This window comes from Cladophialophora carrionii, assembly GCF_000365165.1.
Source record: "Cladophialophora carrionii CBS 160.54 unplaced genomic scaffold supercont1.5, whole genome shotgun sequence".
Taxonomy (NCBI): domain Eukaryota; kingdom Fungi; phylum Ascomycota; class Eurotiomycetes; order Chaetothyriales; family Herpotrichiellaceae; genus Cladophialophora; species Cladophialophora carrionii.
In genome coordinates this window covers 2,298,076-2,312,744 of record NW_008481830.1, presented here as the reverse complement: position 1 = coordinate 2,312,744, position 14,669 = coordinate 2,298,076, and the positions used below count along the sequence as shown (strand labels likewise).

Below are 14,669 nucleotides of genomic sequence, written 5' to 3'. Positions count from 1 at the left end.
ACAATTGCTTCGCCAAAGCGGGACAACAGCACGACAAGGTCGAAAAATACCCAGTCACCACTCTCGATATTATGACTTCCGCCTTCCCGCCAGCCATCTCCGATACTATCAAAGGTGATCCGTATTCACATATCTGGACCTGAAACGGGACGTCGGCCGTGGAAACAATTGAAGCCAAGTGGGAACGGAAGTGCAGTCGCAAGCTACAGTATATATCTCCGTGCATGCACGTCGTTGCCATAAGCGATAGTTGAGCGAGATACGAGATCGACATGCCATGGAGCGGAAGGAACAAACGCCAGATAAAATGCAGTGTGGTGTTGCGAGAGTGAGATCGGCACGGGACTTTGGACAACACTCCGTTCTATTCGTGGCTGAACAGCAAAGTTAGGTCGGCTGAGGGCGCCAGCTCGCCTATAGAGGGTTTGTACATACAGTACGGAGCACCGAAGCCGCGGAACTTGGATGCCTTGAGTAGCTACGCGAGGAGAGCAGACAAACGAATACAAGCGTGGTTCCTGCCCCTTATCTGTATGAACAGCCAGTACAGCAACTCTTTAGAGTCTAGCTGTCGGCCGTCGCGAGTACCGTCGGTGGAATCCTGCCGTCGCATCAAGCGGAAACCGTCTGTTAAAATCATATTCATTCTTTCCATAAACACGTGGCTCAATAGTTTTAAACAATCAACACAGCAGGCCTTATCACGCCTCTGCACTCGCCCTGTAGGGCTTGAAAAATTCCGGGTCGGATTCTAGCTCTTCTCGAACCTGCGCGTACATGACCGTTAGCACACTCCCAAGTGGTGATATCTGCAATGGGAGCGGAAGGAGAACGTACGATATCCAACCCACCCACAAGTTCCCCGTTGGTGTATAATTGCGGAAAGGTCGGCCAGTCGGAGAAAGCCTTGAGGCCCTGACGGACCTCGTCGTCGGCGAGGATGTTGAAGAATCTACGCCACGATAGTTAGTCCAAGGTTCATTCGGGGGTCTATCGCTTAGACGGTTGAAATGGAGAGATAGGCAGACAGGGAGATAGGTGGAGAGCTGGTCTCGGGACCACCGCACCACTTCACACTCCCACACTTCACCTGTCACGTACCCGTATTTTACTTGGTTTTCGCGCAAAATGCTGACTAGCTGGCGACTGAAGCCACACTGTGGCGCCGAGGGTGTTCCCTTCATGAAGAGCATGACCGGTCTAGGAGCACGGATCGTGTCAGTCGAAGGGTGTCCAAATTCATCCCCTCTGCTCTGCTCTCCGCAAAAATCACTTACGCAGCCTTGACCAGCTTGCTCAGCCGGTCGGTCAACTCCTCCCGCTGCTCCTTTCCGCCAGAGTACGCGGGCGCGGTCTGCGGATCGCTGTCCTTGGGCGCGTACCCGCTGAGATCTTTGGTGGCCGTGCCGGTCGCGCCGTTCGGCTGCTCCGACGTGCTGCTCTGCTTCTGCGGTTCGGCTTTCAGTGCGGGCGGGATGCTCGCGGTGCCGTCTGCGGCTGCGGGAGCCGAGCCTGTGCCGGCGTATTTCTCCACCGCGGTGCGCACCTTGGTCGCATCGGAGCCGGACACGCTTTCTAGCACTTTGCCGGCCCGGACAATGACGGTGAATGGCACGGCCGTCACGTCGTAGGTCTCGGAGATTTCAGGTATGTCTTCGGCGTTGATGCTTAGGAAGGAGAGATCGGACGAGCGGGACGACGGGTACGTGCTTGCGAGGGTGGAGAGAATGGTGGTCATCTGCGCACATGGTGCCGCCCAGGGGGTGTGGAAGTAGAGGATGAAGACTGTGGAGGGGGAGGAGGACGAGGTGAGGGAGTTGAATTGCTCTTCGGAGGTGATTTCTTGGAGGCTCAGTGTCGCCATGGCGGCTGGTTTGTGGAGGCCGACTTCAGGACCAGAGGGAGTGTATTGATGTCGAAACAAGCGGTATGGAGACAAGGTAGAAGAGAGGGCGGTGGTGAGGTAGCGGTTGGCTGTACGAATTACTGGCAGTACGAAGTCAAAGTTTAGTAATTAATGGATAGAAAGATCGGGAGGCGTGATGGTGAAATTGTATTTTATCAATGACGCCATGCCCGTTATCGGCCGCAGCCTCGCGTCGCAGCCTCGTCGATACGGCTCTCGGCCTCTTCATTACGCGATCAAACTACTGATACACAATGGGTATGAAAGCTTTTGTACATGTCATGACACTCTTCCTCTCCGTGCCCCTCTTTGCAAGCCATCTGCCTGGACTCATGTCGCACCGAGGCCAATGTCCCTCAACCACGACACGGCGGTTATGCTGGCAGCTGATTGCCTGAAGAATTGATCTATGGCTTCAGCCTCGCCGTCGTTCAAATCATGAATATGCCAGAACAGTGGCAGCTCCACTCGGTTGACTTGCCTGCATTTCTTCAGAATATACTTTGTTGCCGCATTGAAGTCATTGCCAGCTGCATAGTCGTCGAAATGAGTCTTCATGGGTGAGACGGCAATTCGATCTCTGAACGCCGTTGCATTTGTGAGGACGAGCAGGATTATGCTCTTGGTAAAGTATTTGGACTGGCAGATGGCTTTGAGGTAAGACAGTCTTTCTCGAAGCTCGTTGGTCTGATTGGCGTCATCGTGATACCGGTCATAGCATGTCAGGTCAATGGGAAAGAGGCAGAACTGGACATCGGCAAACTGCGAAAGAATCTTGATGGCGTGCTGCTCCCGCAGTTCAACCACACGCAATGTGGACGACGGCATGATCAGCTCGGTTTCTCGCATTGTCTCAAAGTTCTCAGGTGCTCGAATGATGTCAATTTGGCTAGGTGTGTAGTCAGGCCGACAAATCCTTTCGATCGCGCTGAGGTAGCTTGGGCACTGTTAGCAATGACACACTCCGGGAGTGCACGACTCACAACGCGGTTTGTCCATCTTGCCGCATCGCTGAAAAGGCTTGCTGGACATGCCAGTTGTTCCAAATGTGCTTCACAGAGGCTGCGACTTCTGGAGATATTCTCCAGTCCGGCGCCCCGGATTTTGCAAACGCCAGGATGATGTCGGCATGATCTCTGCTGGCTTGTCTCACGAACCCGTTTCCGAGATCCGTGACATAATCAAGAACAGCAACCAGAGCCTTGATAGCCAGGGAAGTGATGGACTTTCTGTAGTCTTCGATCTCGGCATCCGAGAATGGTTGGCCATATCGTTGCCTCATCTGCTTGACTATGCTGGATCGGCCATGCTTGTCACCGACGGCAAGGATTTTGACTTCTTTGCTCAGTTTACGAGCATCTGCTTTCAGTGCCAGATCGATTTTGGCCGAGTCCCTGGCCGTGCTCTTAAGCTGAAGAACGGGCGTGTCGGAGAGTGCTCGTCGTTGTCCTCTCTCCACGATACGCTCTTCCGTCGGAGAATTGGCACGCCTCAGCATCGACCTGAAAGTGTTCTGATAGATCTTGTGTCTCAACAGCAGGCCATCGAAGTCGAACGTCCTCGACAATTTTGTATCTGTCGAGAGGTTGGTCCTCAAGGTGGCGAAGGAAGCGGAATCACGGAAGCCGATGAGGGACGTGGCATCGTCTCTCGCCCGATCGAAGACTTTTCTGCTCGCCTTCCTATGCAGCAGCAGTTCTTGATCGTGTGGTGTTCGGCTGCTTCGATCAGCGACGGCTTCTTCCGGAGAAGGGACTGACACATACCATTGGGTGGCCGTCAGGCACAAGTTGAGAGCGTTGATGTGATGGTCGAGTCGGGTGAGGCAGTCTTTGGTCGCCTGGTCTTCCAGCAAGTAGATGACTTTGCTTCCAGGGCCGAGCAGCGCATCATCGCCCCACTGGAACTTTGAGATCTGGTTATGGATGTATTCGACAAGTAGTTTGCAATGCGTGACCGCATCTCCAAGGTCGATCAAGAGCTGGTAGTATTGGGAATCGCCCTGTAAACTTTCCGCCCACCCTTGGACCTGGAGCAGTGCTCTTTGGACGATTCGTAGCTGACCGGTCAGCAGCGTGATGTTGAGTTCCGCGTCTCGATACTTCTGGCGGAGTTGGTTCAAGGCGGCAACTGACTTCCCAATGACGGAGACGATGCTTGTGACACCGGCTACCACCCCCAGCGCGCCAGAAACAGGATCCATGAATTGTGTGCTGTAGAACACCACCGACCACAGAACCCTCAGCAGAGGCTTTGCTGGAAGTGGTCGAAGTGCAGGCCCATGTTCTTAAGAGGTAATTACTTCAGCTCTGAAAGATGGCCTGGTGACCGTCGGGCTCTCGGCTGGTGCCTCATCTCACCCTAGCAGGGCAATGAGCGGCCATGGGCGAGCTAGAAAGCAGAACGTCGGCTCACCGGCTGAAAGCACTAGGAGCGCCATGATGATACACACCCACGGCTTGAGATTGGACAATGCCCCCTTAAGCGCGCGTTATCTTGCGCCTAACCCCAGGCAAGCCCTGCGGAACAACGTGAGAGAATGTTCCACTGCAAGGATCAAATCGTCGTCTTCTGCCACGTTTGGCTGGCTTGTTATCGATCCATGTGGTTGATCTCGGTTGCTGTCCCCGTGTCCACTAAGGCTGGCAAGACTGCTCAACCACGCGAAGAGCCCTTGCGCCCAGTGACCTGTTGCGCTGTAGGTTCCCACGACGTCAAGCACATTAATGAATGCGGGCGTTCAGGGGCGTGTTGACCAGGGAATCTGCCTCATGTGATGTGCATAATCTGAGTGTCAGAAGTCGGTGCAGCACTGAACGCATAGAGAAGCGAATCGACCTGCCCACGGGTGGATGCAACGACGGCAGAAGACTCCACTGCTCATTCTTGCAGCAACGACTTCATTCGTAGATTTCCCCGCAATAGCACGAGGTACCCTTGTCAGGGCACACCCACGATTTGCATAAGTACGAGGTAGTTGCCTTTCTGAAACACTTGCCGTGTGCGCCTGTACTCGTTTGGCAGTGTTCCAACTTCCATCTTGAGGAATCGCGGCGATGAAGCGTGCTGCGAATCGTCAGTCACTCAGCCCCCAGCAGACCGTGTTTGGGATTTCAAAAGGACAGCCTCCATCAGGTTGTTGGTCCGATGTAACGTCTCAGCTGCAGGAGGCATTCATGATATCTTTCTTGCAAGGAATCTCAGCCCATAGCGGTCTGACCGATTCATGTAGCCCAGAGACACGATAGAACATGAATCATACGAATACCGAAATGGGATCGGACGCTTCAGGCTCTGGCTGCTGAGGCTTGTCAAGCGTCCACGAGCTGATGAAGGACGCCCCGGCTGTGGTGATTTTCACGACGCCATTGTCACAATGGCGTTCGATAGCTTCTGAGATGTTTGGGGTCGCTGGCATCGAGATCCCTGCCCTGTGGAAGAGTTTGTACAAGGATGCAAGGGAAGGCGCAGGAAAGATAATTACATACCGCAGAGCTGGAATTCTTCACGACATGCGAGCGGCCAGACGGCTTCTCGGCTACCTCCATGATTTCGCTTGTTAAGCGCCATAGGCGTGTCCAGCGGTGGCCTAAGTTAGGGGCCTGGAGCTCATCGGCCAGCAGTTCCGAGGGCCCGGCAGCCGCCCGGGAGACGTCACCCCGTCTCGCCTAAGCTCCAATTTCCCGTCTGCATACAGTAAATAACTTCTTCTCCCGCAAAGAAGCCACATCAAGCTTCAGGCATACTACTGCATCAACTGCAAGCAGACAAGACAATGTGCACCCAAACGAATGCCACTCGCACCTTTGCCTTCAGCCTCAGTCGCCTCCTTGCACAGGTCAAGCTACAGAAAGAACGTTGTGAAGTCCTCGCCGTTTCTCACCAATATCAAGTCCGCTGTCATTCTTTTCGCCCAATACCACCGGACTGGTGACCGGAATTATTAGACAGGTGGTGCAGCGCTAGCTTTGGCAATTCGTGCTCCAGGCTTTGGAGCAGATTCAGCATGGGTTCAGAATGAGAATGGACAGGATCTCACGTTGGCCGAACGGCGAGGGTGAAATATTGGTGAAACTGAGGACATCACGGTTGTGGTAAAGGAAGCCAAGGCGTGGGAGCCGATTGTGCCAGCCATGTAACCTGGCTCGTGGAAAGATACTGTGTCATATTCGTGTTGGCAAGGTTGATCCCGTGGCACCAGGGGGTTTGCCGACAGTGAAGACTTTCGTCGACCATCGACCACTACGTTTTCCCTTGTGGCTACCTTACTCCACCAAGCAGCTTCCCTCGGCCGTTCACGTCGGGTCAGAGCGAGAGCTTCTAGAGGTGTGGAGACCACTCAGAGTTTACGGCTGCACTCTATTTGCACGTTGCAGGGCTGGCGCGAGAGTTTTGACAATCAGAGAATACAATCGAGAAGACCTTCGCGGAGAGGCACAAGGACGACGTCCGAACGCTATCATGAAAGAATGGTAGGTGAGTGTTGTTTCCTGGCTTGAGAGCTTCCTACCCTAGTGGATGGGCCAGTCTCTAGTCCTACTTCATGTACTGCCAGGCTGGCTTCCGCTTACGGATTCCGGGCGACTATGTGATTTTGGCGGTCGAACACCAGAGCCGAGCTATGGCATCGACATTCCACACAGAATTCAGCCATCGACGGGGAATTCAGTCATCTTTTGGTCGAAGTTTATTGTCAGACTGTCGCTCCCTTTCCCTAGGCCAATACCGCGGACGGGAGTGCTCTTTCCACACCGCGACGAGATATTCCGTCCTGTCTCACCTTTTGTTGGCTCCACACGTATCGGACCTCCTTGCCAGTGTCGGTAGAGACCACCATCTGGTGGACAGTCCAATGCTGCTCCACCGTCATACCCCCTTATTCATGCCCCAAGATCACTGATTGCTCCGTGTCAATACAGCCCGTTTATCACCCAGCATACAAATACGCCGCCCCACCATCTACCACACGAGTGTATCTCCTATTCGCACGTCCTCACGTCTTGGCCACCTTCTCTGCAAACAACTTCCGATACACCGTCCTTCCAATCTTGTAGAACCACATATGATTCAGCACCTGTAACACGACGGACGAGAGAGCGTGCCCGGCCAGCAACCACGTCGGGACGCGATCATGCCCCACGGGAATGTCGGCCTCGTCGACGACATAGGCGCGCCAGATGTCGAGGTAGAACCACGCCTGGAGGTAATTCCCAAACAGGATGCGTGACAGGAAGAACGAGACAAAGAAGGCCACCCCGTTGACGATCTGCAGGGTCGTGCCCTCCATCTGCAACGCCCGCAGCACCGACTGGATGTCCAGAAAGATGGTCGAGAACTCGTACAGGAACGACGCCGGCGAATACGTCATGAATGCAGGGCGCTGGGAGTAATGCGTGTCGCGTCAGAACGTGCCGCCTTTGGATGTTCCATGTTTCGTGTGTATATGTCGACGACGGGCGTGGATTGATGCAGATTGGAATGGAAATGGAGATGAAGATGAAGATGTAGATATAGATATAGATTGGGATTGGGATTGGAAAACTGTAATATGAAAGTGCAATCAGGGTGAACTCACATATCCATTCGTCATCAGGAACGACACGGCCAGCGCGTGCGCGACCATGGCCCACCCAAACACTCGCCTGTACCGCACCATCATCATCAAGTGCCAGTAGAAGTAGCCGTTGCCGATGGTGAGCACCACGGCCGTCGGCTCCGTGTACGCCCACACGCGCTCCTGCCAGGTCATGCGCTGTCTCTCGCGGTCGAACAAGACGACCTGGCCGGCCGCCACGCAGAGCACGATCGCCTGCACGAACGACACGGCGTTCTCGTCCCAGTGGAGTTTCTGCCTGCCCCGAAGAGCCGGGTAGGACTTCGGGAACAAAACGGTCGACAGCCATGGCCCCACGGACGTGTAAATCAAGTGGTATGCCGAGAAGGTCACCACGATTCCCGGCAGGTAGGTCGGCAGGAGGGGCAGATTCAATGCGTCGCACAGTGTTGCGACGGGACCATAGATTTGCGTCTGGAGGGTGCGGGAATGGTCCATCGCGCAAACCCGTCCTGTGTTTGTTGTGTCGTGTGCGCAACGAGGTCAGGGGTCCGCAAGCGTAGTAGTGTAGTCTATGCTGACGACGGGGAAATGGAAGACGCACACAGTATTGTTACGTGGTGCCCGATTCGGCGCTGAGAAATGCACCCAGGTACTCGATCGTCGTTTGTGCGGATTATGTAGTGTGTGAGTTTGTATTCGTCTGCTTGCTGTGTAACCCATCAGTACTCCGTACTGGACTCGTGGCAGAAGTCTGGGGGCCGAACGTCGGCCTTCGCAGCGTCATATTTCCCCGGCCAGAAGGGAGGCTGACGATCGCTTCTGGCAGGCCGTCGATCCGCTTAATTTCAGTCCGAGTTTGGAGCACTTACTGGGACGGAGTAGGCACGGACTACTACTAGCACCTCACGGCAGCTCGCATGCAACGCCCGCCACGATGCCGAACCCGAGGATCAATGCCTTACATGCCTTATCTCAGGACATCAGTGAGGGGACTCTACGGAGGACATGGGACTGTAACCCGTACACGTGGTGACGAGGTTTATCTAATCGTAAGAACCACCACGACTACCAGGTACCTAGGTACCACGGTAGGCAGGCTTCATAAGCTGGCGCTACGTGAGAATGTCGAGGAGATCTCGAACCACATATGAACCGACAAGACAGCCAGCCAGCCAGCCAGCCCCCAGTGCCTCAGTGACTTTAGTGCCTCAGTGCCTTCAGTGCCCTTCTATTCCGATGCCGCCCGTGATCCTCATGGCTTTCAAGTCTAAGGCTGATTGACAGTAGTGGTTGAGTTTGCGAAATGGAAGCTGCCAGCCTGGGGCGCCACATGCACTGTGCAGGTCAGAACATACCTAGGTAAAGGTACATACTGTCGCTTTACATACGCAGAAATTCGAAGTGGCGCCGCCCAACACAACTATGGGTGAGCGACTGATTGAGCTCAGCCTTCTCAACTTGATACTGATATCAGCATCAGCGTCAGTTTCAGTATTACTTGTGCGGTCCATTCGCACCATTTATCTACGCTTCCGTCTCCTGCGGTTGCGTCGGTAATATGGTACGTCGATGTAAAAGCAGGCTCGATTGCGTACACCTATGTTACTCTGAACCTTCCGTCCATCCTATTCGGACTGCATACTCCGCATACTGGACAGGCTTATAACCCTGGGCGGCCAGCCAGCGTGGTCCCCAATCCAACAAAACTTCTTTGTCTCCTGCTTGCTCGTTTACCGCAGGATCCTCTGCACGTTCCTGGTCAACCAAGCCACATTTTGCGTCAACTCCTGAGCGCATTGTCTGTCTGGCAAGATCAGCCTGATGACGACCGCCGCACGACGCGGAACCACCCCATCACTGCCACCACCACACCCGACCAGGACTACCATAACTTCCACCGCGAGTTTCCGGCCGACTACCGGGACGGGATTGGGTGGATGATCTGCCTGTGTAGTTGGTGCGCTGGCGTATGATCTCAAGCGCTTCCAACACACGCGGAGGTCGTAAAGGGCCCAACATCTAGCAGTCGCGGAAACGCCACCGCGAACGGGGCGGGAAGTGCGACTGGGGGACGCCTGTCGCGCATCTCCCCGGCATCGAGTGGGGCGAGCACTGGAGACAGGTGGCCGAGGGGGAGATGCTGCTCCCGAAAGAAGGTATTGTGCATGACATTTCGAAAGTTCTGGCAGAAAAACTATCATGGGGCAAGGCCCACATCATTTCCCATCTCGCAGGCGATGCGAGTGCTCTGTTCAGCGGCCGGTGTACAACCAAGCGAATGCCGCGTGGAATGTGCTTGCTTGCGACAACGCCCGTTGCCGCTCTGATAGGGGGAGTTGGAAGTTGAGGAAAAGAAATCTCGGGCCTCGTGAGGAGCAATGAATCCTCGTAACGTAAGAAACTGGTGCAGAAGGATGGTCCAAATATGGCAAAGAGCAACGTCTGTCGATTCGACGGGGAAAACATCGCATCCCAGCCTTTGAGATTCTCGGCCCTGTACCGGAGTCATCGGGTGTGTTCTGTCTGACCTTGATCGTGCATGGAACAGACAATGTTCATCCGCCGGCACCCGCGACGGTCACAATCGTCTTCATCTTGACGCTCACGCCGTGGTTGTGGCAATGTGTGGCATCGCTTCGGGTGATATATGTCTTCTGCACTGGCGAAGACTGGCCCACTTATCGTCCCCTGGTAGCGGATAGCATTCGGTTGGGCCCCCTGGAAGCGCAGGACAGGGGCAGAATGCAGTTTTGATGCCCGCCGACATCCACACCATACGGGTACTGATGGGGCTCTGATCGCATTGCCTGCAGTGCGTGGCTCAGCTCCTGCCTAGCAAAATCAAATGAGGATGTCCCATAGGACTGCTTGCAGCCAGCCGATTGTGCAGACATGCAACCCGCTGGGACGAGCACAAGTTGAATTAAGTCGCAAGCAAGTAGCCTCGTCGCTGTAGCAATTCGGCAGCAGGCCAGGCAGGGCTTTGATATGATGGGATGTATTCCAAGTCCCTCCTGCAACCCGTTATGCCATATTGTCTGCGCATATCGCATGTCTGCGCGCTCTTCCTCGACGTCTGAGATTGTCTGCTTGCCGGCTGGCCTCTTGGAACACGGCGCAGCTATCATGTCTTCGTATCGACGTACAGGAGTGAATAAAGATGCGTCGTGATGTTGTTGGTTTGGTCTGCCCGTTCAGTGAGATGACTCCTGCTTGCTCATCAGGTCCAGACCGGGCTGCAGGCTCAGTTTCCATGCTGGTCGCTTGGAAGAGTGAGATGGCGAATCATATACTCTTGGATCCAAGAGTTCCGCTACACGCCACGTCCGCCGACATGGGACGACCGTGTAAGGCTCCCTGCTATATGCGGCTCCATGATCGGGTCACAACGCTGACCATAATTCTGTGATCCTCAGCCCAAGGAAGCTCCCCCTGAGAGCTGTCATTCCTGTGGCACTATTGGCCAGTTGTAGGCAGGCAGAGCAACTGACAGAAGTGCATCCAGTCAGATCTTTCTCGCAAAACCAGGGCCCCGGGGCGCTTTTCAAGTTATGCCGTGGGTTAAGGCGTATTGCAAAGCCCAAATGAGAGGGCTTGTGTGTTACCGCTTCCACTCTCCCCTTCCTCTCATGTATCCTTCAATGCTTCTCCAGACCTCTTCTACAATCTCCCGATCCCTCCACCGCCGAGACATTCTTGTCTCTGGTTCGACATTTGTACCATGTGCCCTTTCGTCCCATCTCTCGACAGCGAAGCTTTTGACACTGCTGCCCCAGCCTTTCACTTCCGTGGGAATGGGTAGCCCCTTTTCACCCACATAAACGCCCAGCACGTGCCCAAACAACTCCTGCGGTTCTCGCCATTTGTACCCTCTGAACTGCCATATCTGGCCTGTTGTGAATACAGCGACGACACGGGACCAGTAATCTGGTTTGAAGTGTTCAGGGGAGTCGACAAGGATGAAGCGGAAGGGTTTTTCGCCCAGAGAAGGCATTGTGCGGGTAATGTGTAGAAGGTTGGCGGTTGTTTGGGTAGACAGGGTAGGATGATCTGGTGGGACGAATAGCCCAGTGTCAAGGAACGTCTTGATGTTGGACATGCGGAGCAGGGACGAAGCTGAGGGCGAGAGGAGGATGATTGGATCGGAGCGTTTCGACGAAACGGCGGAGGATAACGGTTTGGACATATTCGCAGCAGGACGAGCTGCAAGGGAAGCTGATTTTGCGGGAAGATGGCCAGGTCGTGAGGAAGAAGGAATGCCCTTTCGTCGGCCCAGGAAGGTCTCTGCGTGCTTCCGGACGTGCGAGAAATCCTACCATGTGTTAGCGCGAGGAGCTTGCAACAGCCAGAATGTTATCTCCCACTGTAGGCTTGATCCCCCTCAATACGGTATTGTGGTCTCCCAACCTTCGTTCTCCACTGTAGATAGCTTGTAACCTAGCATCGATGACCTTGACAGGCCTGCCACCGGCAGTCTGCGTAACCCCAACACCAGAGCCGCCGACCGTAGGCACAGCGGCACCACCGGCTACATCTGCGGCTCTGTTGACAGCATCCCCCAACGTGGAAGCTCCCTCGATGGGCTTGATGTATTCCGACTCTTCTGAGGCGCCTTCTAGCCATGTGATTAGGTCGAGACGCTCGACAAAGACCAGATTCCGCACTTTCTGGCCTTCGGGTAACTGCTTGTCAAGCTCGGCCGCCCGCGAAATGTACTCTGGCACAGGCACATCCTTCTGCTGCCACGCGAAGAAGATGCTCCTTAGATCGACTCGGGCAGTGTCTGGATTCGTTGATTCGAACCGGGTCGCTGTGTCTAGAGGCAGGCACTGCGGAAAGGGGTGGGTGAAGTACAGATGCGTCGCTTCAACCAGCGAATCCGTTTGCTTTGCGTCCGCTTCAGAGGGATCTGATGCGGTGGTCAGGAGCGGAGTTTTTGCGGCAGCTATCGAGGAGCGCAACAGCTGCAGTGCGTCTGGAGTCGCCATCTTTTTTTTCTGCAGGGAAGTCCCTAGGACATCGGCGTGGGCGAGGATGCTGTGTGATTGCAGAATTGGCGGAGGCGAGGCCTAGTCAGTGACATTGAGCTCTTGGTCGCTGTTGGACGAAGCCTGAGAAAGGCTTCACTTCACGCGTACGTTGTACTGAGCACGTGACTGATTAGCTCCTCACACTGCCCCTTCCAGCACGGCGTGAACGGCCAAGCCGCCGTCTCTTCACACCACCTCATCAGCCTTACCGGGTTGCTCTTACTCTTCTCACAAGGACAGGCCAGCCCAACGCGCAGACCGGGGTATTCTCACCATCCACGCATCCTCCGACTTACGTTACATGCGAGGCCTACCTCACCGGTCAGCGTGCCATCCAAGGTGTGTCGGAATTGCAGGAACAGGATCTTCAGCGCCGTCATCTCGCTTCCGCTGCGAGTCCAAGTTCTCGAAAATTCCCCTTTCAGGGGTGAGTGGAGCGTGTTAGGGCGGAGCCTGGGGCCACAGCTTCTGTGCCTGGTCGCCTGCGACGCAGTTTGGTCGTTCTGACGGGCATGCGCCAGAAGGCAAGACTCCGTACTTGCACTTGCACGAGCAGGGGCAGGTTGGGAACAGCGCTCGGATGGTCTAGCCATGTTATTGCTATTTCCCGTTTCCAACACAGTTACCACAGTAGACAGTACTCTCAACAGGACCACTCATGGGTTGCTGACGTCTGACGTCTTCTCCTCTCCATCACCAATGATCCCAATGCCAGGCCTCTCCCCGTTGTCCACAAATTGCATCCTCCACAGGGGTATCTTTCCAATGTAAATGCTGTAAGGATTGCGCATGCCCCTAAGCTATGCAAGTCGTAACAGAAACACCCAGCCACCGCCTGACCACGCTATGCAGAACACCTGTACATGATTTGTATGCACTAGATGCGGCGGGATCCCGCCAATTGAAAATCAAACTATCCTCGCAATGCCGAGTGCCGCGAGAGTCGTAGACACATGCTCGTCCAGGCCGCTAATGTCCGCCAGCAATGAGGCAATGCCATTTTGTACACAGATTCCATGCACGGAGTCTGAAATCGTTTATTCATCACATTAAAATGTGGATGTGAAAAGGTGGCGGTGATGAAGCAACGCGTCCGCCGATGAAATCGTCTCTTCGAGAAGGTCATCGTAGAATGGACTCCGTAGAGAAGGGGTCATGATCTGGTATTCGATCGACTGACTGTTCGTTCGGGGCCAGGTGAAAGTGTCCGGTTCGAGCCAATCAAATCTATTTCGTGATCTCGAAGGACGGCAGCGTGCCTAGGATCTCGCAGGAATTTGGGTACGGAATCCTGGACATGGTTAGTCGACCAAATCCCAAGCAGCAGACCGCTGAAACTAACACTGGCCATGAGCTTGAAGACCACGTTCTGGGCAAGCTCAAACAGTTCCACAACCTCTTCAAGACTTCCACGCATAGATTCCTCATCAGTGTTGGTGCGAATCATTCGGCTGTCGAGTCGGTTGCGGAGTGAGTGGTCGATGTTGAGCTCAGAGGGCGCTCCAGAGGCGAGGAAGGAGTTGTACAGGCCTAGATCAATCAGCGCAGTTCGGACGAGGCCGTCGACACACTTACCATAAGCTGCAGCCAGCGTCTCCCTGACGGCATCGGGTCGGTCCAACTTTCCTGCCTTCTCGAGAGCACGATAATTGCTGGTGAAATCGGACACGTCGAAATAGAATTGCAAATTCTCCTCGCAGAGGGACTGTCGGAGGAACTCCTTGAACAATAGCCGAAGAGCCGCATCTTGTAGGATGACATTGAGCCGGTTGACGTTGGAATCCTTTGCCAGCCGGCTCTTGGGGTCTTTGATATCCCGACTATCCTCGCTGTCGATGCTTGGAGGCCGCGCAAGCCAACCGCAAACCCGCTGCCCTCTCTCGGTAATAGTGTAGATAGCGTGCTTGGTTGGTTGGAAGTACGTTGCCATTGGATTTGCGCGGACGTAGGCCCTATCCTCCACCACAGTGTTACACACGGCCTCGCAGGAGACCGGCCACGAGTCGCCAAGCAGAGACTCGCTACGTTCATTGGACACCTGGAGGGAACACAGGGCGAACCAGGATTGGCTGCGGACCGTCACGTGACAGGCTCTGTCGGCCCTGGGGGCACAGCAACAGAGCGAGCAGAGCGAACAGAGCGTGGTGCAGGACACACGGGTATATATACGCTCATT

General features: G+C 54.7%; 6 protein-coding genes across 6 annotated transcripts; 1 reads left to right on the top strand and 5 right to left on the bottom strand.

The window, feature by feature from the left end:
• Positions 1–701: 701 nt before the first annotated feature.
• On the bottom strand, positions 702–1,864 carry G647_06658 (Grx4 family monothiol glutaredoxin; the record flags this gene model as incomplete). Its single annotated transcript, XM_008730977.1, has 4 exons — positions 702–767; positions 838–952; positions 1,102–1,200; positions 1,278–1,864. The coding sequence occupies 4 exons, from the start codon at positions 1,862–1,864 to the stop codon at positions 702–704; spliced, it is 867 nt and encodes a 288-aa protein (XP_008729199.1).
• A 372-nt stretch (positions 1,865–2,236) lies between these two features.
• On the bottom strand, positions 2,237–4,109 carry G647_06657 (uncharacterized protein; the record flags this gene model as incomplete). Its single annotated transcript, XM_008730976.1, has 2 exons — positions 2,237–2,843; positions 2,890–4,109. 2 exons carry the CDS (start codon positions 4,107–4,109, stop codon positions 2,237–2,239), a joined length of 1,827 nt encoding a protein of 608 aa, XP_008729198.1.
• A 2,790-nt stretch (positions 4,110–6,899) lies between these two features.
• G647_06656 (uncharacterized protein) lies at positions 6,900–7,958 on the bottom strand (the record flags this gene model as incomplete). Its single annotated transcript, XM_008730975.1, has 2 exons — positions 6,900–7,286; positions 7,482–7,958. The coding sequence occupies 2 exons, from the start codon at positions 7,956–7,958 to the stop codon at positions 6,900–6,902; spliced, it is 864 nt and encodes a 287-aa protein (XP_008729197.1).
• A 1,326-nt stretch (positions 7,959–9,284) lies between these two features.
• G647_06655 (uncharacterized protein) lies at positions 9,285–9,404 on the top strand (the record flags this gene model as incomplete). Its single annotated transcript, XM_008730974.1, has 1 exon — positions 9,285–9,404. The coding sequence occupies one exon, from the start codon at positions 9,285–9,287 to the stop codon at positions 9,402–9,404; it is 120 nt and encodes a 39-aa protein (XP_008729196.1).
• Positions 9,405–11,064: 1,660 nt separating this feature from the next.
• Positions 11,065–12,451, bottom strand: G647_06654 (uncharacterized protein; the record flags this gene model as incomplete). Its single annotated transcript, XM_008730973.1, has 2 exons — positions 11,065–11,775; positions 11,828–12,451. The coding sequence occupies 2 exons, from the start codon at positions 12,449–12,451 to the stop codon at positions 11,065–11,067; spliced, it is 1,335 nt and encodes a 444-aa protein (XP_008729195.1).
• Positions 12,452–13,646: 1,195 nt separating this feature from the next.
• On the bottom strand, positions 13,647–14,423 carry G647_06653 (uncharacterized protein; the record flags this gene model as incomplete). Its single annotated transcript, XM_008730972.1, has 3 exons — positions 13,647–13,784; positions 13,836–14,023; positions 14,069–14,423. 3 exons carry the CDS (start codon positions 14,421–14,423, stop codon positions 13,647–13,649), a joined length of 681 nt encoding a protein of 226 aa, XP_008729194.1.
• Between the last annotated feature and the right edge of the window lie 246 nt (positions 14,424–14,669).